This window comes from Callithrix jacchus, chromosome 7, assembly GCF_049354715.1.
Source record: "Callithrix jacchus isolate 240 chromosome 7, calJac240_pri, whole genome shotgun sequence".
Classification (NCBI taxonomy): Eukaryota; Metazoa; Chordata; class Mammalia; order Primates; family Cebidae; genus Callithrix; species Callithrix jacchus.
Window position 1 is genome coordinate 34,668,434 of NC_133508.1, and position 24,096 is coordinate 34,692,529.

Here is a 24,096-nt window from a genome sequence, read left to right on the forward strand (position 1 = left end):
GAAGGTATTCTCCTATATTATCTTCTAGAAGTGTTATTGTTTTCCCTTATGCATTTAGATTAAAAATCTGTAGGGGGGGCCGGGTGCAGAGGCTCACGCCTGTAATCCCAGCACTTTGAGAGGCTGAGGTGGGCGGATCACGAGGTCAGGAGATCAAGACCATCCTAGCCAACATGGTAAAACCCTGCCTCTACTCAAAATACAAAAAAATTAGCTGGGCGTGGTGACACACGCCTGTAGTCCCAGCTACTTGGGGGGTCAGACAGGAGAACTGCTTGAACCCAGGAGGCAGAAATTGCAGCGAGCCAAGATCGCGGGCACTGCACTACAGCCTGGGTGACAGTGTGAGACTCCATCTCAAAAAAAAAAAAAAAAAAATCTATAGTGAATGGATTTTGTATAGGTATCTGAGGTAGCAATCAAATTTCATTTTATTCTCAAATGGATATCCAATTGACTGAGCATTGTGTATTGAAAAGACCATCTTTTACCTGCTGCTCTGCAGTGCCACCTTGGTCTTACATCAAGTGGCCACATATGCATGGGTTGTTTCTGGGGGTCTCTTATTTTATTGGGATATCTGTCTGTCCTTATACCAATGCCTCACTGTCTTAACTACTATAGCTTTTCCAGTAAGTCTTGCTGGTCTTTAAAGTCTTTCCATCATACTCTTCAAGACAGTGACTTTCAGAATTAAAATAAAATTAATGGGTTTTGACTACATTGCCCTGTATCTATGTTGCTTTAAAAAACATGGGGCCAGGCACGGTGGTTCATGCCTGTAATCCCAGCACTTTGGGAGGCTGAGGCAGGTAGATCATGAGATCAGGAGTTCGAGACCAGCCTGACCAACAAAGTGAAACCCTGTCTCTACTAAAAATACAAAAATTAGCCAGGCACGGGGGCAGGTGCCTGTAGTACCAGCTACTCAGGAGGCTGAGGCAGAAGAACCACTTGAACCTGGGAGGTGGAGGTTGCAGTGAGCCAAGATCTCGACACTGCACTCCAGCCCGGGACTACTTAGTGGTCTTTTCGTATCAGTGGTCTGATACGGGGAAAAAAAAAGTCAATTTATGGCTGGGCGCAGTAGCTCACACCTATAATCCCAGCACTTTGGGAGGCAGAGGCAAGCAGATCATCTGAGGTCAGGATCTCAAGACCAGACTGGCCAACATGGTGAAACCCTGTCTCTATTAAAAATACAAAAATTGGCCAGGCATGGTGGCATGCACCTGTAATCCCAGCTACTTCAGAGGCTGAGGCTGAGGCTGAGGCAGAATTGCTTAAACCTGGGAGGCAGAGGTTGCAGTGTGCCAAGATCATGCCACTGTACTCTAGCCTGGGTGACAGAGCGAGACTCTATCTCCAAAAAATAAATAAATAAATAACATATATTTATTATCTTTCCTGCTTATAAAAGTAGTGCAATTTTTAAAAAAAATCAGATATTGCTGATTTTTATATTATATAATTATATTTGTTATATTAATTATATTTCCTTTGTATAGTCTCTGCCTTTATTCCTCTTTATCAGGAATTCTAAATGTATTAAGGAAATTAGCTCTTATAACATATAAAAATGTATAAACACAATTTCCAACTTTTTCTTCTGACTTTAGAACACTCTTTGAAAACCCTTTCCCAAAATAGTCTTTCAAAGTAAACTATTAATAATCTGTAAAAAAGTTATTTCAAATATTTTAACGACTATTACTAAAATATGCATTAAATCAAGGGTGGCTGGAGGATGATATAAAAGGTGCATTTATAATTTAATTTCTACTCACATTTATTTTTGGTGTCACTTACCATTTTTTTTCTCTTGTCGAATGATATTATGACATTCTGCATGTAAAAACTGTAAGTGGTCTGCTACCATTCGCTGTTGACATTCATGAATCACTTTAGTGTATGAACTTGGATGTAGGTACTTTCGACATCGAATTTCTTCATCTTTTAATCTACCTAGGACCTATAGAAATATATTCTTACAGTCATGAATACAAAGTTTTACTATGATATCTGTAATAGCAAGTAACTCAGCCAAATTTTAACAGCCGAACTAAACACCGCAAAGGTAACAAATAAGGGTTACATAAGCAATTTAAACCCACATTCCATAAATCATTTCAAATTTTTATTTAAACTACTAGCTGTGTCATCTACATTCCACCAGTCTTATAAGCAAGAACTGAAGTTAAATACTCTGTATTTTGCCTTCATTTACCTATACCATTCATCCTATTACATGGGCAACACAAAATGTAACAGGAAAAGTGGGTACAGATGATTAAAAATCAGAACAGGTGATCTGTATGAATAACTATCAAACTAAAAAATAAATTATATCGAGATCAAGTACATGAATCTAATTATTTTATATTGTTATCTCTTCTCGTAAAATGGAACTGTATGTGCATGATAGTTGACTATCACATTAAAGATTTCATTAAAACTTTTGAAAGTAGGGCAGGGCATGGCGGCTCACACCTGTAATCCCAGCACTTTGGGAGGCCAAGGCAGGTAGATCACCTGAGGTCAGGAGTTCAAGACAGCATGGCCAATACGGTGAAACCCTGTCTCTATTAAAAATGCAAAACTCAGCTAGGGGTGGTGATGCATGCCTATAATCCCAGCTAGTTGGGAGGTTGAGGCAGGAGAATCGCTTGAACCTGAAGATGGTGGGGGCAGCGGGGAGTGAGCCAAGATCTCACCACTGCACTCCAGCCTGTGGGACAGAGACACTGTCTCAAAAAAATAAAAGTAAGGCCTGGCACAGTGGCTCACGCCAATACTCCCAGCACCTTGGGAGGCCAAGGCAGGCTGATCACATGAGGTTGGGAGTTTCAGACCAGCTTGGCCAACATGGTGAAACCCTCTCTCCACTAAAAATACAAAAACTTAGCTGGGCATGGTAGCAGGCACCTGTAGTCCCAGCTATTCCGGAGGCTGAGGCAGGAAAATCACTTGAACCTGGGAAGAGGAGGTTGCAGTGAGCTGAGATTGCACCACTGCACTCTAGCCTGGGCAGTAAGAGGGAAACTCCGTCACAAAAATGAATAGATAAATAAATAATAAAAGAAAACTTTTGAAAGTAAGTATATATTTAGCCATAGTCAAATATGTCAATCAAGCCCTTTATTAAAGTTTATTCTCAGCTGGGCGCGGTGGCTCACGCCTGTAATCCCAGCACTTTGGGAGGCCGAGGCAGGTGAATCACGAGGTCAAGGGATTGAGACCATCCTGGTCAACATGGTGAAACCCCGTCTCTACTAAAAATACAAAAAATTAGCTGGTCACGGTGGCGCGTGCCTGTAATCCCAGCTACTCAGGAGGCTGAGGAAGGAGAATTGCCTGAACCCAGGAGGCGGAGATTGCGGTGAGCCGAGATAGCGTCATTGCACTCCAGCCTGGGTAACAAGAGGAAAACTCCGTCTCAAAAAAAAAAGAAAAAAAAAGTTTATCCTCTGTAAACCACTGAGCTACAAATAACACTGGTTAATATTAACACTAGCCAATAAGGAAAATAATAAAAGAATTTGACTAATTTCTATCTCAACAGAAAACAACGTATACACATACAAATGCCCAGGCTTGGAAGCACTCTGTAACATGAAGCTGTGTAGTTAGGGCTTCTGAAATTAAGTGCTCCCGGGGAAATATATACCCCTGGTCCTTTGGAGCATGCTGCTGGGTTGGCCTGGGCACCAGAAGGTGATTCTGGGAGTGCATGTCATTCCTGGAAAGCGTATCAGAAATTTTCAACAAAAATGAGGCTCAAGATTGAGCATGGTCCCATACTCCTGTGTTTCCTATTGTGCTTCCCTTTGAAGCCAGGAGTTCAGGGCAAAGGCATAGATTGAGGCTGGGCAAGAAGGGGTCTAGAGCAGCGGTCCCTAACCTTTTAGGCACCAGAGACTAGTCTCATGGAAGATATTTTTCCCACAGATGGAGTGGGGGCGGCATTGGTTGGGGCAGGTGGCTTCCAGATTAAGTGTTCCATCTCAGATCGCCAGGCATTAGATTCTCTTGAGGAGCACGCGCAACCTAGACCCCTCGCACGCACGCAGAGTTCACAAAAGGGTTCTTACTCCTATGAGACTCTAATGCTGCTGCTGTTGTGACAGGCAGTAATGCTCACAAAGTGGCTGCTCACCCACTGCTGTGCAGCCCGGTTCCTAACAGGCCGCAGATCAGTACTGATCCTCTGCCTGGGGGTTGGGACTAGACCCCTGGACTAGAGAACAGAAGTATTCACCACATATTACATCAGCTAAGAAAGGCACTTTGGTTAACCATAAATCCTTTAAGGGCTATTTTTATAACAAATAAAAAGGATTACATCTATTAGTCATTCAGAGCATACGATAGTGACTTAATCTGCTTGCTAAATTAACTTAATGCAACAGCAATTACAGTGGGTCTGAGAGAGGTGAAGGAGGATGAAAGAAGGGGGAAAAACAATGATAACTTCAGGGAGAGAGGTGCATATCAAGAGAAAGGTAGACAAGGTTGGACTGCCCCAATGCAGGGCTTCAAACAGCTCTAAAAACCCTGGGGGAAAGAACAGCCAAACCTAGAGAATCACAGCAAGGGAGGCAGAAAGGCTGTCCTGACACATCCCCCAATTAACTAAATGGAGAGCAAAGCTCAGGATTTTGCCCTTGAAGCTAATATGGTCCAACATTATTTCCTGATAAGAGCTTTTCTTTTTCTTTCTCTTTGTGAGGCAGGATCTCTTCGCCACCCAGGCTGGAGGGCAGTGTTGCAATCTCAGCTCACTGCAACCTCTGCCTCCTTAGCTCAAGTGATCTTCCCACTTCAGCCTCCCAAGCAGCTAGGACCAGTGGACCACACCACCATGACTGGCTAATTTTAAAATTTTTTGTAGAGATGGGGTTTTTGCTACGATGCCCAGGCTTGTCTCGAACTCTTACACTGCCCACCTCAGCCTCCCAAAGTGCTGCAATTACAGGCACGAGCCACTGTGCCCAGCCTGAAATAAGCTTTTCTAATAAACACTCTTTTCCAAACCTAATTTATTCCAATGCCTCACCCTCCCTTTTAACACTTTGAGATGTAATTTACATATTATAAAATTCACCCATTTAAAGTGTGCAATTCAATGGTTTTCAAATATTATATTATCAATGTTTTTAAACTGTAGTAAAAATATAGATCATAAACTTTACATTAACCATTTTTACGTGGGCAATTCAGTGGCATTAAATAACACAATGTTTTGTAACCACCTCCATTGTCTACTTCCAAATCTTTTTCATTACCAAATCTTTTTCATTATAAAATTTCAAAATCAGAAATTTTATAGCCATTAAGGAATAAATCCCCACATCCTCCTCCCCTGATAACCTCTAATCTACCTTCTGTCCTTTTGAATTTGCCTGTTCGAGATATGTCCTATAAATGGAACCATAGAATATTTGCTCTTTTGTGTCTGGCTTATTTCACTCAGCATTAATAGTTTCAGGGTTTGTCCATGTTGTATCATGTATCAGAACTTCATTTTTTAAGGTTGTGTGGTGTTGTGATACATATGCACATTAGTTTTCATCTGTGGTTCCTGGTTCATAACTCCCTTAGCCCTAGTTCCAGTCTTTAGTTATAATGTTGACTGTGTTGGGTCTCAGGAAACATCTCCTACCCTCCTTCCACTTGCCTCAAGGCAGGACTCTAATCTTGCCCTACCTTTCTGACTGTGGGTCATAAGACACTCCCCAGAGAAAGCCCAACTGTATACTCTGGGGTTAAGACTACTGACGTCATGAAGTTTCCACAAAAATCCAAGAAGACTGGGTTCCACAGGGACAGAAGCTCCTGCACTCGGGATGATTTCAGACCTTTCCCTATGTATCTCCCCATGTGGTTATTTGTATCCTTTAAAATATCCTTCTTAAGGCTGGGCACAGTGGCTCACACCTGTAATCTCAGCACTTTGGGAGGCCGAGGTGGGTGGATCACAAGGTCAAGAGATTGAGACCATCCTGGTCAACATGGTGAAACCCTGTCTCTACTAAAAATACAAAAATTAGGTGGGTGTGATGGCGCGCACCTGTAGTCCCAGCTACTTGGGAGGCTGAGGCAAGAGAATCGCTTGAACCCGGGAGGCAGAGATTGTAGTGAGCTGAGGTCACGCCACTGCACTCCAGCCTGGTGACAGAGCGAGACTCTGTCTCAAAAAAAAAAAAAAAAATCCTTTTTAATAAACTAGTAAACATTAAGTGAGTGTTTCCCTAAGTTCTGTGAGCTGCTCTAGCAAATTAATGGAACCCAAAGAGTCTCAACTTGAAAGTCAGTCAGTCAGTAGTCTGGAGGCCCAGACTTGTGACTGGTGTCTAGGGATGTGCGGGGCAGTCTTGGAGACTCAGCCCTCAATCTGTGGGATCAGCCACTATCTCAAGTAGATGGTGTTAGAGTTGAACTTGAGGACACCTGGCTGGTGTCTGCTGTTTGGTGTGTGGAAGAAAAGAGTCACGCCTTTGCTTACAGAAGCCTTCTGTGCTGATAATTGCTGCTGTGGTGTGAATAGAGGAAAAACATGGTTTGAAAGAGTTTTTCCCCACACAGGATGAATATTTCAATGCACGTGTGTACCACACTTTGCTTATCCTTTCAACTTCTGACAGACACCTGGGCTACTGCTACCATTTGCTAGTGGCATCCTTTTGAGAGCTAGATAGAGCAAGGTATATATATCACAGATAATCTGTGTGTGATTCTTAGGGCTGGATCTAGAGGCTTCAATAGGAGTCTAAGGTGCAAAAAGGACTAAGAGCTAAGAACCACTCATCTAGTGTAACCTGAATTTAATTGATGGGGGAAAAGTTCTGGATAATTTGCTTAGGGGCCAGTGCTAAGTAGTAACAAAAGCAGGAAGAGATTCAAACAACTAAGACCTCTAGATCAGGGCTTTGTGGACCACAGAAGAATGTATCTGTAAGCACTGATGCTTTGTGACTTGTGACCTTCGGATGTAGGATGACAGCTCATCCACTTACACTACTTGACCTTTCTTGGCTACATAAACTAACACAAATCATCCAAAAATAAAAAGCCTGAAATCCAACAATGCAGATGAAAAAACCTGGCTAGGAGTTCTAATATATCTTATATATGGTAATTTAATTTGTATGACCATTTTTTCTTCTATTAGTGAGAAAATATACATGGGATTTAACATATAATAACTAATATGTACAGGTTTAGTGATCAATTAAAATTTCTTGGCTGGGTGCAATAGCTTACATCTATAATCCCAGTACTTTGGGAGGCTGAGGCAAAAGGACTGCTTGAGTTGAGTTCTGAGACCAGCCTGGGCAACATAGCAAGACTCCATCTATATAACAAAATTAAAAATTTTTTTTAGATGGAGTTTCACTCTGTCTTCCAGGCTGGAGTGGAGGTTCCATTCACTGCAACCTCCGCCTCCTGGATTCAAGTGATTTTCCTCCCTCAGCCTCCCGAGTAGCTGAGATTACAGGCTCATGCCAGCATGCCTAGTTAATTTTTTGTATTTTTAGTAGAGATGGGGTTTCACCATGTTAGCCAGGCTGGTCTTGAACTCCTGACCTCATGATTCTCCTGTCTCGGCCTCCCAAAGTGCTGGGATTACAGGTGTGAACCACCCTGTCTGGCCTAAGAAATTTTAAAAGGTAGTGGGTGTGGTGGTGTGTGCCTGTAGTGTAGCTACGTGGGAGGCTGAGACAGGAGGACCACTTGAGCCTGGGAGCCATTATCAAGCCACTGCACTCTAGCCTGGAAACCAGAGCAAAACCACGTCTCAAAAATAAAAAAAAAAATCTCTCATGTGGGGTTGTTTCTCAGCCTTCCAAGAACTTAACAGACCAAAAGAATGACTTACTGACTTATCCCAAATGTCTAGAGTTATTATATTTTCTCTCATATTTTTCCTTTAATTTTAAAGGAAGACAAAAACCTAAACACAGAGCTTCTGCCCTTATCCTATTCTCTGAAGCACTAAGCATGAAATCCAGTTTATTATTCTGCCAAGAATATGCATATATGTTAATTTCAAGGACAAGTAAACCAAGCATCAAAAAGCATCACCTATGATAAAACAGGAGGGGTACTGTTTTCTGAGGAAAATGTTATAACAAGAGCAATGACTTGTCAGTAGATATGGTTTAATAACCATAACTCAGAGTTATTGATCAAATAAACAATCTTCTTCTGCCAGAAGAACAGCAACAATAAAAATACTAAGAATTATGTGAAATAAAACCAGGCCAGATACCAAATAGAGAAATTTATTTAATATGTTTTATTTCTTACCTTTTCCATATACTGTGAGCAGTTTGATTCTTGTAATAAATTTGAAGCTTCTTGTTTATAATACTCTCCTGTTTCAGTCAGAAAGGGAGACTCAAAGATTTCCTGATAAAACTAAATAAATCAATTATATCGTATTAGAAGAAATCAGAACAAGCAGGTTAAGAAATTAACAGTCTGATTATTTATGTTTGTAAAGGAGGCTGTTTACCTTTAAGGGGAATTTTTTCTTATACTGTTCAACATGAACAAAGGAGTTAATAACCCCATGGATTACTTTCTGGTTTGGGTCTTCTCCGCCACGATCACTAAAACAAGGTATAACACAAAATATTCTTGAGAATACAAGTATCTGTGGAAATATACCAAAGTATGCTAAAACATGGCTCCTTATTCCATTGGTCTAATCAAAGTGTAAAGAACTACAAAAAGGTACATGCATGAATCTTAACGATTTTTTTCATATCACAGCTGAGTGATATTTATGATAGTTAATGTTTACATTAGATGTCATTTCAAGAAATAAAAGGAAAACTGATTGTGAAGTTCAAGACACTATGTCAATACTAAGATGACACTTCTTTAATTTTAACAAAGTAGATACGAGCCCATCAATTCAAAACCTTGATACTGGTGATTAAGAATACCTGAATTTCACTCACTACAAACTCTAAGTCTTAATCATATTAAGATATGTAGGTCAATATCAGCTTTTCTAATTACAGGAATATGAAATAGAACCAGGCATTGTGGCCTGTGCCTATAATCCCAACACTTTGGGAGGCCAAGGTGGGAGAATCCCTTGAATCCTGCCTGAGTTTGAGAGCAGCCTGGGCAACATAGTGAGACCATACAAAAAAAAAAAAAAATTTCTGTGCATGGTGGCACATGCCTGTGGTCCCAGCTACTTTGGAGGCTGAGGTAGGAGGATCGCTTGAGCCCAGGAGGGGTCAAGGCTGCAGTGAGCCATGATTGTACCACTGCACTTCAGCCTGGGTAACAGAGCAAGACCCTGTCTCAAAAATGTTTTAAAAAAGAAAAATGAAATAGAAAAAATAGTTTGTTTAAGGCCACAGTAAAATCATCTATCTCTAAATGGGGACTTTTTTGACTCTAGTACCAACGCCTCAATCAAATCATTAGGGTTTACCTCACTACACGCAATCTTTCTACTTTAAAATAATTTCTTCTTTGCATTAATAATATCACAGAGAGAGCAATAGAAAATATATTCCCTAGTAAGAGCTTCTTGCTCTTTATATAGGATATAAGACTTTTCCATAATTTAAGAAAAGCACTGAGGGAAAGCATCCAGGCAATTATCTTTACATACTAGAGTCCCTCCTTGCCTCTGAAGCCCTCTAATCCTCTTTGATTCTTCCTTTAATTATTTGGATATTTCAGGAAACGTTTTTCGTACATGAATGAATATGGCTGCAGTAATTCTGTCAGTCATAGAGCTTCTTGATATCACTAATTCATTCATATAAGGTCACACATGTGAGCTCATTTCCTTGGCTTGGGTCACACGTGTGACTTCATATGGTGGGCTTAGTTCCTTCTTAAGCCCACATTCAATTTGGTGAAATAATGGTCTGACCTGTTATCTTGTTCTGCTTGTGGTGGAAGAACAGATACTTTGGAGGACATAATGATGAAACTCTAAGTGCACACGGTATGACCCCATGCAAACATCTGCATATGTGCACAACAGACGCAAGAGAGGCGTTAGTGGAAAAACTGGAAAGAACCTAATACACACCACTAGGAGAGGAGCTTAATAAAGTGAGGTATGCCTCACTAGTTTACGTCTGAGTTCTTCCTAGTAAAGTTTAAAAAGCTAACTGGTCACCTGAGGATGACAGCAAACCAACTCATTATCTTGAAAACTGGGTTACCGGCTGGGCACGGTGGCTCATGCCTGTAATCCCAGCACTTTGGGAGGCTGAGGTGGGCAGACCACTTGAGGTCAGGAATTTGAGACCAGCCTGGTCAACATGGTGAGACCCCCATATCTACTAAAAATACAAAAGTTAGTTGGGCATGGTGGCAGGCGCCCGTTAATCCCAGCTACTCAGGAGGCTCAGGCAGAGAATTGCTTGAACCCAGGAGGTGGAAACTGCAGTGAGCTAAGATCACGCCACTGCACTCCAGCCTGGGTGACAAAAGAGAAACTCTGTCTCAAACAAATATAAAAATAAAACCAAAGTCAGTTCTTTAGGGGGAATAAAACCCAACAAAATACAGACACCTCTAATAAAAGTGACCAAAAAAGGAAAATGCGAATAAGCAATATTATGAATGAAGACATTATTCCAGGTGAACATAAAAACAACATAGTAACCAAATGATTATGATCAAAGTTATCACCAATGAGAAGTCATGTTGACACCATCTATTCCTTGATTTAATCTGGTAAGAAGGGCACATTACCTTCCGGTATTTTCCCAAAAACCCATAGCCTCAGTCTAATTATAAGAAAACATCAGGGAAACAAAACTGGAGGGACATTCTATAAATACTTGCTCACTACTCTTTAAAATTTTTATGCTCATATATCAAAAGGAAAGACTCCACAGAATACAGACATGACAGCTAAATGTGATTTTGTGATCTGGACTGAATGAGAACATCAGTGCAAAGGTAAATGCATATAAACTGTAGTTTGGTTAATAATGTTATACCCATGCACACGCACCCCAGAACCTAAAGTGCAATAAAACATATATATAAAATAATAACGTTATAGCCATTTTCATAAATATACTATCTATTGCAACATTAGGGGAACCTAGGTGCAGGTTACACAAAACCGCTTTCTGACTCTTCTATGAATCTAAAATTACTTCAGATAAAGTTTTGTTTTTTTTTTTTTTAAGAGAATACTGTTACACAACTACTTCCCAATGATTTTGGCAAAAAAAAAAAAAAAAAATCACAACTGACTTAAGAAGAAATACAAGTTTGACTAGTCTTAAGAGATGAAATAACTGAGCCATTGTTAAAAATCTTCTTATACAAACAAATCATCTTACAAAGAAACGCCGGGTACCAATGGTCTTTCAGTTTTACTAAACATTTACGAAGCTGATAATCCCAACTGTATACAAACTTGTCTTTTCAAAAGAAAAACAGGGGAATACCCATGAATTCATTCTACAAGGATAAGCTGTATACCAAACACAAAGACATTACAAGACAGAATAATCACAGGCCCATTCCACTCATGGGGACAGATGCAAAATTCCAAATAAAGCATCAGCAAATCAAAAGCCATAAAAACTGTTATGAACAAGGATCAACCTAGCCTTTATCCTAGTTATACAAGAAGAGTTTAATATTAGAAAATCCATAAACAGGCCAGGCACAGTGGCTCACACCGGTAATCCCAACACTTTGGGAGGCCGAGGAGGGCGGACCACCTGAGGAGTTCAAGACCAGCCTGGATAATATCTCAAAACCATGTCTCTATTAAAAAATATAAAAATTAGGCCAGACATGGTGGCTCATGCTTGTAATCCCAGCACTTTGGGAGGCCAAGATCGGTGGATCACCTGAGGCCGGGAGTTCCAAGACCAGCCTGACTTAACATGGTGAAACCACGTCTCTATTAAAAAAAAAAAAAAATACAAAAATTAGTTGGGCGTGGTGGCAGATGCCTGTAATCCCAGCTACTCAGGAGTCTGAGGCAGGAGAATCGCTTGAACCCAGGAGGAAGCAGAGGTTGCAGTAAGCCAAGATCACACCACTGCATACCATCCTGGGCAAGAGAGCAAGACTGTCTCAAAAAAAAAAAAATCCATAGAAGTAACTCATCACATTAACAGAGTAATAGAAAAAAAAAGCAACTACCATATACTTCACTCAATAGAAGACAAAACATCATTTTTATCAAATTCAGCACCAATTCCTGCTAATCTCGTTATTCTGATCATGAGTCTTAAAAGACTAGAGGAAGCATTATCTTAAATGAGGAAATGTTAGGTATGTAATCTTTAAAGTCAGAAATGAGACAAAGATCCTCATTATCCATCGCCTCTCTTGGAGGTCCTAGTCAATGCAGTAAAGCTAAAGATAACAAACAAACATGCATACATACACACACACACACACACACACACACACACACACACGAAGAGGAATCAAAACTTTCAACTTACGATAGCTTACACAGAAAATCCAAAAGCAAGCACGAATTATTAGAAATAATAAAATACGTCCAGGCACAATGGTTCACTCCTGTAATCCCAATACTTTGGGAGGCTGAGGTGGGCAGATCACCTGACCAACATGGTGAAACCCCATCTCTACTAAAAACACAAAAATAAGCCAGGTGTGGTGTTGCATGCCTGTAATCCTAGCTACTCGGGAGGCTGAGGCAGGAAAATTGATTGAACCCGGGAGGCAGACATTGTGGTGAGCCAAGATTGCGCCACTGTACTCCATCCTGGGCAACAGAGCAAGACTCCATCTCAAAAAAAAAGGGCATAAAGGCCAGGCATAGTGGCTCACGCCCATAATCCCAAAGCTTTTGGAAGCCGAAGAAGGCAGATCACTTGAGGCAGAAGTTTGAGACCAACCTGTCCAACATGGTGGAACCCGGTCTCACCAAACATACAAAAACTAGCAAGGCATGGTGGCACTCAGCTACTCAAGAGGCTGAGGCAGGAGAATCGCTTGAACCTGAAAGGCAGAAGCTGCAGTGAGCTGAGATGGTGCCACTGCACTCCAGCCTGTGAGATAGAGCAAGACTCCATCTCAAAAAAAAAAGACAGGCATAATGAATTCAGAATTAGATTAATCCAGATGTGAATCCCTAGAATTATTATTAGATGGAGGCTGGAGTGAAATGATCTGAGTCAGACCATTGCCATTGACTTTTGCATGTCAAGGATGTCATGGATGTAAAATGGTGACAGTAACGGTTATCAGCCTTCTAGTGTTGTGAGGATTAAATGGGAAGATGCATGCAAAATTTTAGCATGCATCTTTTTAGTATGTAGTTCCCATGTTTAATTTCTATTATTATTAATATGCCTTAGTTTCCTTAACTGTAACATGCAAAACTCTACCTAAGAGAGCAGTCATGAAGAGTGAGATCTTAGTAAAGCATGTGAAACAATGCTTTAATGGAAGCTGATTATAACAACAAAATAAGACAAGCAGACCAGATAATCTATCTTTTCCAGAATTAATATCTTATAGTTATATTATTTTTCTTACACACTTTCTTTCATTTTTCATCACATTCATTTTTAGCAAACTAACAATCACACTTAAGAAAAATTTACTAGATTGAGACAAAACTATATTTAAGAAGATATTTCATGAAATAATTTAGAAAATGTAACAATATTGTCGTTATACTTTTAAAGTAAAACACTTGAATTCCAAGTAAAAAAAAGAGTATATTTTAGCAGAAGAAATGATATTAGAACTTAAAAGTTTTGTTGGGAGTGTTCTTTTAGTTCATAGCTTTGTAAAGAAAAGAGGAAGAAAAACAATGGGTTACACCCAACTGCTTCACTATTGCCTTTTCCCTCCAGCTCCCTCTCTCTGAAAACAATGGAATCATTAAAACCCTCAGTGACAATTTTTAAAAATCAAGTTACTAAGTTGCTACCACCTACCTTCTATTTGGCATTAAAAATGTAAAAATATCCTCTTATGCTCTTATGTGAGGCGTGGGGGTGGGTGTGTATGTTTAATCCCTTACTTCCTACCAGTAGTCTCATACTAAGCACCATGGCTTTCACAAATTATTCCTCATATTTAAAAAGTCCATATTTGGGTCTTTTTGAAGAACACAGATGTAGGTGGAGTGGCCATTATTACACTACAATTCATTGGTCTAGATGATCCCTATAACATCAGTTCCAGTAACCTGGAATTTATTAGATGTATATATGTGTGACTGACAGTGTTTCTGAGAGTCTTTGAGCCAGAGCTGATCCAAGGACGTTCTATTCTGGACTCTGCAGAAAAGCATTCTTTGTACTAAACTGCATTCACACAGCACTAGAGTAAAAGCAGCAACCACTGTGAGCCACCAGTAGAGGGGGAACCTGTTTTCCCACAAATTTATCTCACAAAATTAGCCACATTATTGATTATAACACTAAGGCTAAGAGGTAACCAACTAACTAGAAGAATCTGTTTTCTTGAATAGGTAGTCCACACTGGGATTTAAACAAATTATATGTACAAGCAACGCAGGGCACTGACTAGAAAGTCTAAGAGTTTCAGCTCTGAAAAGCAATGAGTCACTTCTCTAAGGTACTTATTTATTGACTAAGCATATTAGAGTATAAGAAAAGACCAGAGCTCCTCCAACAAAAAAAAAGAAGAAGAAAATAAAACAGCTTCAAAATGCTGGCATTTAGAAGTAAAATGAGTCTCATTACAGTAAAACCTGCCCAAAGGCCAGTCACCAGCTATGCAACCGTACACTACTTTAAAACCTATCAAACAACAAAATAAAATTGACTCAGCAAGATAAATGTCAGCACTTACTTTTTGATTTCTCGAAGCAGCATTCGGATAAGGATGGCCTGAAGTGGTTCAACCATCAATTTCCTCCACATATCCAATGCTAGCTGCCAGGAAAAACAAAAATCATTAAAGCTGAATTATTTAGTATATATTTTTAACAGTTGTTCAAGATTTTTTTTCAAGTAAAAACACTCATCAAAAGAAGTATTTATACTAATAGTTCAAAATTCAAATAAAACCTAAACAAAAATTTAAAAATTCAAAGAAAATACATTTCTTATTTGAAATATCAATGACCATTCTACTAGAAATATCAATGACCATTCTACTAGCCTTATCAACATTAGTAAGGTTTCATTATTAGTTGAAAATCTTATACAAATAATTGATTATTATAAAACATTAATTTAGGCCAGGGGTAGTGGCTCATGCCTGTAATCCCAACACTTTAGGAGGCTGAGGCAGGCGGATCACAAGGTCAGGGGTTCCAGACCAGCCTGGCCAACATGGTGAAACCAGGTCTCTACCAAAAGTTCAAATCAGCTGGGTGTGGTGGCACGCCCCTGTAGTCCCAGCTACTCAGGAGGCTGAGACAGTAGAGTTTCTTGAACCCGGGAGATGGAGGTTGCATGCGATAAGCCGAGATCGTACCATTGCATGCCAGCCTGGGCAACAGAGCAAGACTCTGTCTCAAAAAAAAAAAAAAATTTAGCCAGGTGTGGTGGCACACTCCTGTAATCCCAGCTGCTCATGAGGCTGAGGCAAGAAAATTGCTTGAACCCAGAAGGTGGAGGCTGCAGTGACCCAAGATTGAGCCACTGCACTCCAGCCAAGCAACAAAGTGAGACTCTGTCTCAAAAACAACAAAACCCTTAATTTATTGATTGTTAAATGCTCAACACTACAAACGGGCTAGAGATACCACGACCATAACAGAAACAAAGGATTTATGTTATTCATGTGATTTAGCTGTATACTGTTTTAATTATGAAAAATTTCATACTAACATAAAAGAGCAAGTTGGTTAAACACCCCTGTATTTACCACCCTGTTTAAGAAATACAACTTCTCTGGGCGCGGTGGCTCATGCCTGTAATCCCAGCACTTTGGGAGGCTGAGGTGGGTGGATCACAAGGTCAGCAGTTCCAGACCAGCCTGGCCAACATGGTGAAACCCCATCTCTAACAAAAATACAAAAATTAGCCAGCAGGGTGGCATGCGCCTGTAATCCCAGCTACTCAGGAGGCAGAGGCCAGGAGGCAGAGGTTGCAGTGAGCCGAGATCGTGCCACTGCACTCCAGTCTGGGTGACAGAGGGAGACTCTGTCTCAAAAAGAAAAAAGAAATACATCTTCACCATTATCATTGTCCCAGCTACCCTCCTCCTTTCCCCACAGGTTACTACAATCTAGAATTTTGTGATACCCCTCCAAATGGAAATATACAGCCACAGTTCAATCGCTGGCACTGCTATACAGCGTCCTATTGTATAAATACAACATGACTTATTTTTCCACTCTGCTGCTGATGACTGCTGATGTGTTTGTGATTCCTCTTTCCTGCTACTGGAAACAATGCTGTGATTCCTGTATGTATCATCTGGCCCACATAGGCAAGAGATTCTCTGACAATATACCTACAAGCTGAGATTCTGGACTGAACAATCAAGTGCTCATCCAGCTTTACTAAATCAAGTCAAATAATTTTATAATTTATACCTGCATAGCCAAGGACAAGATTTTCCATTAGTCCCCATCCTTGACAACAAGTGGTAGTGCCAGGCTTTAGTCAAACTTTGCCAATCTGCTAGGCATAAAATAGTGTCTCCTTGTGATTTTAACTCTCATTTTACTGAATGAAGCTGGGGATTCTTTAATGTTGACTGTCCATTTTGGTTTCTTCTCTGAGAAATGCCTATTCCTAATTTTGCCCATTAATCTGTTAAAGCTTGTCCTTCTTCTTAATAAAAGCTGGATTTTTTTTCTTTTTTTGAGACAGAGTTCTGCTCCCCTTGCCCAAGCCAGTATGCAATGGTGCAATCTTGGCTCACTGCTACCTCCCTCTCCCAGGTTGGAAGCGATTCTCCTGCCTCAGCCTCTGGAGTAGCTGGGATTACAGGCACACACCACTAGTCCCAGGTAATTTTTTATATTTTTAGTACAAACAGGATTTCACCACATTAGCCAGGCTGGTCTCAAACTCCTGATCTCAGATGATCCACCCGCCTGGGAATCCCAAAGTGCTAAGATGATAGGCATGAAAAAGATAGTTTTTAAAATATATATTGTGGAAATTAATCCCTTGAAAGTTTCATAGTCTGTCCCAGTAAATCAACTGCTCAGTGTCTTTTATAGTATTTTGGTAAAAATATATTAGAGTTTAATATACTCAAATTTACCAATCTTTTCCTTTATCATGGCTATTTTTTGTTTTTTAAGAAATCCCTCTAACAGGCTTATGTGTGCTCCTACTCTGCCTTCCAAGTTTTCAAGCTTTGCCTTTCACATTAAGGCCTTTAAACTTCAAATATATTTTCTCCGAATAGAGAATAAATTATTCCAGTACTGAAAACTGATGTTTTCTGTTTGACTGTCTCTGTTTCTACCTTAACTGATTCAGATAGGCTGCTGCTAGCCACTCTACTGTTTTCCTAGGGTAATTTTATTCTGATCCATTGGAGATTAAGCATCTGTCTCCCCACAAGGAACACTGTTCAAGTCTTGCCTTTCTTTCTTCTTAAATAGCATGAATAGGGGTTGGGGAGGCAATACATGAGAACCAGGTATTTTACACACGTGGTGGAAGGGCAAACTGCCCTTCTGAAAGGCAATGGGATAGAGCTGTCAAACTTCGGGATGTGCTTTGACAGAGGCTCTTCACCCCAACACCCAGTCTATGAAACGTTTTGCTCATGAACCAAGAGATACACATATAAATAGAACTCCGTGAGTGTCAAGCTTTTTCTCGCCTTCCCAAAGTCGGGAAAAGCTGGGTTGAGAGGTCGGGGGGGAAAAAAAAAATTTTTCTCTACTTTGTTCACTGTTGTATTCAACATACTCTACACAAAGGGGTTCAAAAATACTTAATGAATTGGCCAGGTGCGGTGGCTCATGCCTGTAATCCCAGCACTTTGGGAGTCCGAAGTGGGCGGATCACGAGGTCAGGAGTTCAAGACCAGCCCGACCAATATGGTGAAACCCTGTCTCTACTCAAAATACAAAAATTAGCCAGGCATGGTGGCAGGCGCCTGTAATCCCAGCTACTCAGGAGGCTGAGGCAGAGAGCTGCTTGAACCCAGGAGGCAGAGGTTACAGTGAGCCAAGATCATACCACTGCACTCCAGCCTGGGCGACAGAAAAAGACTCTGTCTTTAAAAAAAAAAAAATCCTATGGAATGAATAAATAAATAGTGGTGTTCACTGCAGTTTTGTAATACCAAAAAATTAAAAATTAAGACAATAGTTTAAAAAATTATGCTGTATCGGACAACTCGGTGGTGGCCACTGCGCAGACCAGACTTCGCTCATTCATGCGCCTCGCTCCGCTTTTCTCCGCAACCATGTCTGACAAACCCGATATGGCTGAGATCGAGAAATTCGATAAGTCGAAACTGAAGAAGACAGAAACGCAAGAGAAAAACCCACTGCCTTCCAAAGAAACGACTGAACAGGAGAAGCAAGCAGGCGAATCGTAATGAGTCGTGCGCCGCCAATATGCACTGTACATTCCACAAGCATTGCCTTCTTATTTTACTTCTTTTAGCTGTTTTAACTTTGTAAGATGCAAAGAGGTTGGATCAAGTTTAAATGACTGTGCTGCCCCTTTCACATCAAAGAACTACTGACAACGAAGGCCGCGCCTGCCCCTCCCATCTGTCTATCTGGCTGGCAGGGAAGGAAAGAACTTGCATGTTGGTGAAGGAAGAAGTAGGGTGGAGGAAGTGGGATGGGACGAATGTGAAATCTAGACTAAAACCAAGCTGGCCCAAGGTATCCTGCAGGCTGTAATGCAGTTTAATCAGAGTGCCATTTTTTTTGTTCAAATGATTTTAATTATTGGAATGCACAATTTTTTAAATATGCAAATAAAAAGTTTAAAAACTTAAAAAAAATTATGCTGTATCTATAAAGAATATTAAGCTTTCACAAAAAACAAACCTACATAAAAAGACATTAACAAATAGCAAAGACACAAAAAGGCAAGAAATATAGAACTTTATGCATGCCATTATATTGCAGTTTGAAAAATAAAATCAAAACTGGTGTGTGTGTGTGTGTGTGTGTGTGTGTGTGTGTCTGTGTGTAAGTACATATTTATAAATACACAGGTAAAGTTCAGAAAAGATACAAACCAAATTGTTTACAGTGATTTCCTCGGGGAAGAGAAGTGTGCTTGACAGTGCTGGTGATAAGGGAAAATTTTAAGTAAATCATTCACTTATAATCCTACTAACTGAAAGCAACTACCATTAACATTTTGGTATTTCTCATTGATCTTTTTCTCTACATCATATTTTCCCTACATTTTCATTTGTATTCAACATATACCTATAATTTTGTGTCTAAATTTTATCATTAACCCTTTCCCCTTTGTTAAAATTTGTATGAACAGTTTTCTGCTATTAATTTATCCATTTGCCTATCTTTATAACAAAATCATATCACATATGATAAATACTTCTTCCATGCTTTTTATTGTTGAATGTTGGATGTTAGGCACCCTATTAACAATGACTGCAAAGAATACTTTTTTTTTAAATTGCATTTTAGGTTTTGGGGTACATGTGAAGAACATGCAAGATAGTTGCATAGGTACACACGTGGCAGTGTGATTTGCTGCCTTCCTCCCCTTCACCTATGTCTGGCATTTCTTCCCATGCTATCTCTCCCCAACTCCCCACCCCCTGCTGTCCCTCCCCTATTCCCCCCAACAGACCCCAGTGTGTAGTGCTCCCCTCCCTGTGTCCATGTGTTCTCATTGTTCAACACCCACCTATGAGTGAGAACATGCGGTATTTCATTTTATGTTCTTGTGTCAGTTTGCTGAGAATGATGTTCTCCAGATTCATCCATGTCCCTACAAACGACACGAACTCATCGTTTTTTATTGCTGCATAATATTCCATGGTGTATATGTGCCACATTTTCCCCGTCCAGTCTATCATCGATGGGCATTTGGGTTGATTACAGGTCTTTGCTATTGTAAACAGCGCTGCAATGAACATTCGTGTGCATGTGTCCTTATAGTAGAACGATTTATAGTCCTTTGGATATATACCCAGTAATGGAATTGCTGGGTCAAATGGAATTGCTATTTCTAGGTCCTTGAGGAATCGCCACACTGTCTTCCACAATGGTTGAACTAATTTACACTCCCACCAACAGTGTAAAAGTGTTCCTATTTCTCCACATCCTCTCCAGCATCTGTTGTCTCCAGATTTTTTAATGATAGCCATTCTAATTGGCGTGAAATGGTATCTCAATGTGGTTTTGATTTGCATTTCTCTAATGACCAGTGATGATGAGCATTTTTTCATACGTTTGTTGGCCTCATGCATGTCTTCTTTTGCAAAGTGTCTGTTCATATCTTTTGCCCACTTTTGAAAGGGCTTGTTTGTTTTTTTCTTGTAATCTGTTTGAGTTCTTTGTAAATTCTGGATATCAGCCCTTTGTCAGATGGGTAAACTGCAAACCTTTTTTCCCATTCTGTTGGTTGCCGATTCATTCTAATGACTATTTCTTTTGCTGTGCAGAAGCTGTGGAGTTTGATTAGGTCCCATTTGTCTATTTTGGCTTTTGTTGCCAATGCTTTTGATGGTTTGGTCATGAAGTCCTTGCCTACTCCTATGTCCTGAATGGTTTTGCCTAGATTTTCTTCTAGGGTTTTTAGGGTGTTAGGTCTTATGTTTAAGTCTTTAATCCATCTGGAGTTAATTTTAGTGTAAGGTGTCAGGAAGGAGTCCAGTTTCTGCTTTCTGCACATAGCTAGCCAGTTTTCCCAACACCATTTATTAAACAGGGAATCCTTTCCTCATTGCTTGTTTTTGTCAGGTTTATCCAAGATTGTATGGTTGTAGATATGTTGTGTTGCCTCAGATGCCTCTGCTCTGTTTCATTGGTCTATATCTCTGAATATAGCAAAGAATACTTTTAAACATTAAACTCTTTTCTCATATTTATTATTTTCCAAGTATGGATCACTAGACTTAGGACTTGGGATTACTTGGTCAAATGGTATTAAATATTTTAAGTTGTATTAAAAGAAAGACTCATCAATTTCTTTCGGAAAGGATTACACTAACTTAAATGTCTACTAATGCTGCCTCTTAGCTATTTATTTCCTTCATTAATACAAATCACAATTTAACATTAATGTCCTATTTGGCATTGGCTTCCCTTACATGAATTTACAAGCTTTTGTGTGCAGAGATTTTCCGTCTGTTCACCATTGTATCCCCAATACCCGGCTAGTCAATAAAGATAAATGAATAAACAAACTTGTACAATAATATTTCTTTTCCAATCAGTATAATTATCCGTATTTCAATTTGCACTGTACCTCAAGAACTTTATTGAACTGACTGAACTGCCCATTTCATTGTTTACTCTGAATTTAATTACTTTTAAAGTTACAATAAATTTGTTATATCCATAAATTTGTTTTCTCTCTTCTAGCCTGTCTTAAGCTCTTGTCCTCTGTACTTTTTAACTACAGGGCTGTCAACACTTTATAATTTTTGAGTTTTTTTACAATGCAGAACCATTAACCCTATCATTCACCCATTATAAATTTAATTCCATTTGACCCAGCAATCCCATTACTGGGTATATATCCAAAGGACTATAAATCGTTCTACTATAAGGACACATGCACACGAATGTTCACTGCAGCACTGTTTACAATAGCAAAGACCTGGAACCAACCCAAATGGCCATTGATGACAGACTGGACTGGGAAAATGTGGCACATATGCACCATGGAATATTATGCAGCAATCAGAAATGATGAGTTCATGTGGTTTGTAGGGACATGGATGAATCTGGAGAACATCATTCTCAGCAAACTGACACAAGAACAGAAAATGAAATACCGCATATTCTCACTCATAGGCGGGTGATGAAAAATGAGAACACATGGACACAGGGAGGGGAGTACTAAACACTGGGGTCTACTGGGGGGAAAAGGGGAGGGCCAGCCGGGGGGGGGAACTGGGGAGGGATAGCCTGGGGAGAAATGCCAAATGTGGGTGAAGGGGAGAAAGGAAGCAAAACACACTGCCATGTGTGTACCTATGCAACTGTCTTGCGTGTTCTGCACATGTACCCCAAAACCTAAAATGCAATAAAAAATTTTAAAAAAAAATAAGAGAGTAACTGTCATATCTTTTTCATTCCTCTTATCTGAGGATTCTTAGGACATCACTGTAGCAATTTATTTAGATATTTTAAATCTTGATTATTTTAAGCTAGCCAAATCAGTGTCCATAAAAAATGCTGTTGAATCAAATTACCTCAATGTACAAAAACACACGTATGTTTGCTGGCCATTTAAAGAACGTCCTACCTCTCCTATTTCCATAAGTGGTTCATTCATATCTACACCACCATAGCCATACTGAAGGTCCGCTTCTGTTAATTTATTCTTTTTAATAAACTGGGTGTTGAGATACCTGGAAAATAAATGTAATATCATTGGATATTAAGTTAAAGTCAGTAGGAAAGCAAATAACTTGCAACTGTAGAAGAATATTTTTAAGGTTACATATCGTTCATGGAATAGCCTAGAATAAATCCAAAGGAAATGATGCAGAGATTAGAAATATAATAAAAATTAAAATTATCAGCCCACCTTTCTCTGCAAGGTCTTATAAATACCCTTCTAGCCCAATAGCTCTTATTCAAGTTTGAGAATTTCTACAATCTTGCTTGCTATTTCCCAGGCTCTTCTTAGGAAAGTCAAGATAAAGTCCACTTTCCAAAAATTAAACAGAGAATGGTTAAAAGATCAAAGTCAAGTTAGGTTTCTAATTTACATTCTAATCACCAGGAAGAAATGCAATTTTTCATTTTTAAACAAAAAAGATCACAATCAGTAGGTAAGAAAATGGAACAGATTGTTACAGATAGTAAGTATGGGCAAGACTGACAGATATAAGAACACTTGGTCTACCAGAGGAAAATGGATTATAATGAAAACGTTTAATATATTCCAAGACTAATAAATGTGTGATGAACTCTAAGAATAACTGAGATGAATACAGAATTCTAAAATAAAACCAATCATGGAGAAAGGACTCATAGTAATGTTCAACTGTGTACTTTTTAGGATTCTAGATTTTGTAATAATGCCTTTAATGATCAACATGCAAAACTATTCATTTGAAAGGTTCTACCAGTGTAGATAGCTACTGACAATACAAGTATCTTAGGCAACAACCCATGAAATCTACATATAAATACATACACTTTTCAAGGTTCACTATAGCAAAATGAAGGGTCCACTCAGCATTTACAGACAGATTAAAAGCAAAGACACCCAAAACAGGAGAATTTTGGTAAACAATTAAACACATAATTCCTGGCCAGGTGTGGTGGCTCACGCCTATAATCCCAGTGCTTTGGGAGGTAGAAAAAGGAGGATCACTTGAGGCTAGCAGTTGGAGACAAGGCTGGACAAGAGAGTGAGACTCTTCCTCTAAAAGAAATAATAATAATAATTCCTAGAAAATTGACTCCAAAGTGCTATATCCACAACCACTTACACAAACTCCACCTCCATATTCACTCGTGTCAAGGCTCTAGACTCCACGGCTTACAACCCTGATGTAGCAACTGACGTTTTAGCATCCTCTGACCAGAAGTTACAACACCATACTATTTATTTTCCCCTTCAAAATGCCATTTATTCCTTCCTCTCTATCCTCACTGTAACTCTCAAAATTTCATGCTGAGTTTCCAACCACGCCATCCAGCTGAGGAAAGAGGAATAAGATTGAGAGACAAAAGTAAAAGGCAGACAGGGGATGGCCTCTTCACCTAAGTGCCCCATCCCAGATATTCTAAGGGTAGTCCCCTTTTATCGAGTCTCACAGGGCAGACACACCTTTCAGGCTTGCCCTGACCCCCCAGAGGAGTTAGCCTTCACTTCCCTGCCCTAAGCAAGTAACAATTTAATGCTTAACTGTTTTACCTTCTTCACAGTACTTGCCACTATACAAAATAAGTCTGTGCTTTTACTGGTTTCTTTTTTTTTGCACATTCATCTCCTCTCAGAATGTAAGGTCTACAAAGCAAGGGCC

General features: G+C 39.7%; 2 protein-coding genes across 7 annotated transcripts in view; one reads left to right on the forward strand and one right to left on the reverse strand.

The window, feature by feature from the left end:
- The window catches only part of CUL2 (cullin 2), an 84,407-nt gene that overhangs the window by 27,482 nt on the left and 32,829 nt on the right, over positions 1 to 24,096 (reverse strand). For all 6 annotated transcript variants that reach the window (XM_002750160.7, XM_078329885.1, XM_002750159.6 and 3 more), the window contains 5 exons: positions 22,362 to 22,467; positions 14,821 to 14,903; positions 8,519 to 8,615; positions 8,311 to 8,421; positions 1,810 to 1,972 (listed from right to left, as the gene is read on the reverse strand). In XM_002750160.7, the coding sequence (XP_002750206.1) occupies positions 1,810 to 1,972; positions 8,311 to 8,421; positions 8,519 to 8,615; positions 14,821 to 14,903; positions 22,362 to 22,467 (560 nt within the window). The remainder of the gene's footprint in view (positions 1 to 1,809; positions 1,973 to 8,310; positions 8,422 to 8,518; positions 8,616 to 14,820; positions 14,904 to 22,361; positions 22,468 to 24,096) is intronic.
- Positions 18,332 to 18,909, forward strand: LOC103794171 (thymosin beta-4). Its single transcript, XM_009000157.4, has one exon. It carries the CDS (start codon positions 18,358 to 18,360, stop codon positions 18,490 to 18,492), a length of 135 nt encoding a protein of 44 aa, XP_008998405.2. The 5' UTR covers positions 18,332 to 18,357; the 3' UTR covers positions 18,493 to 18,909.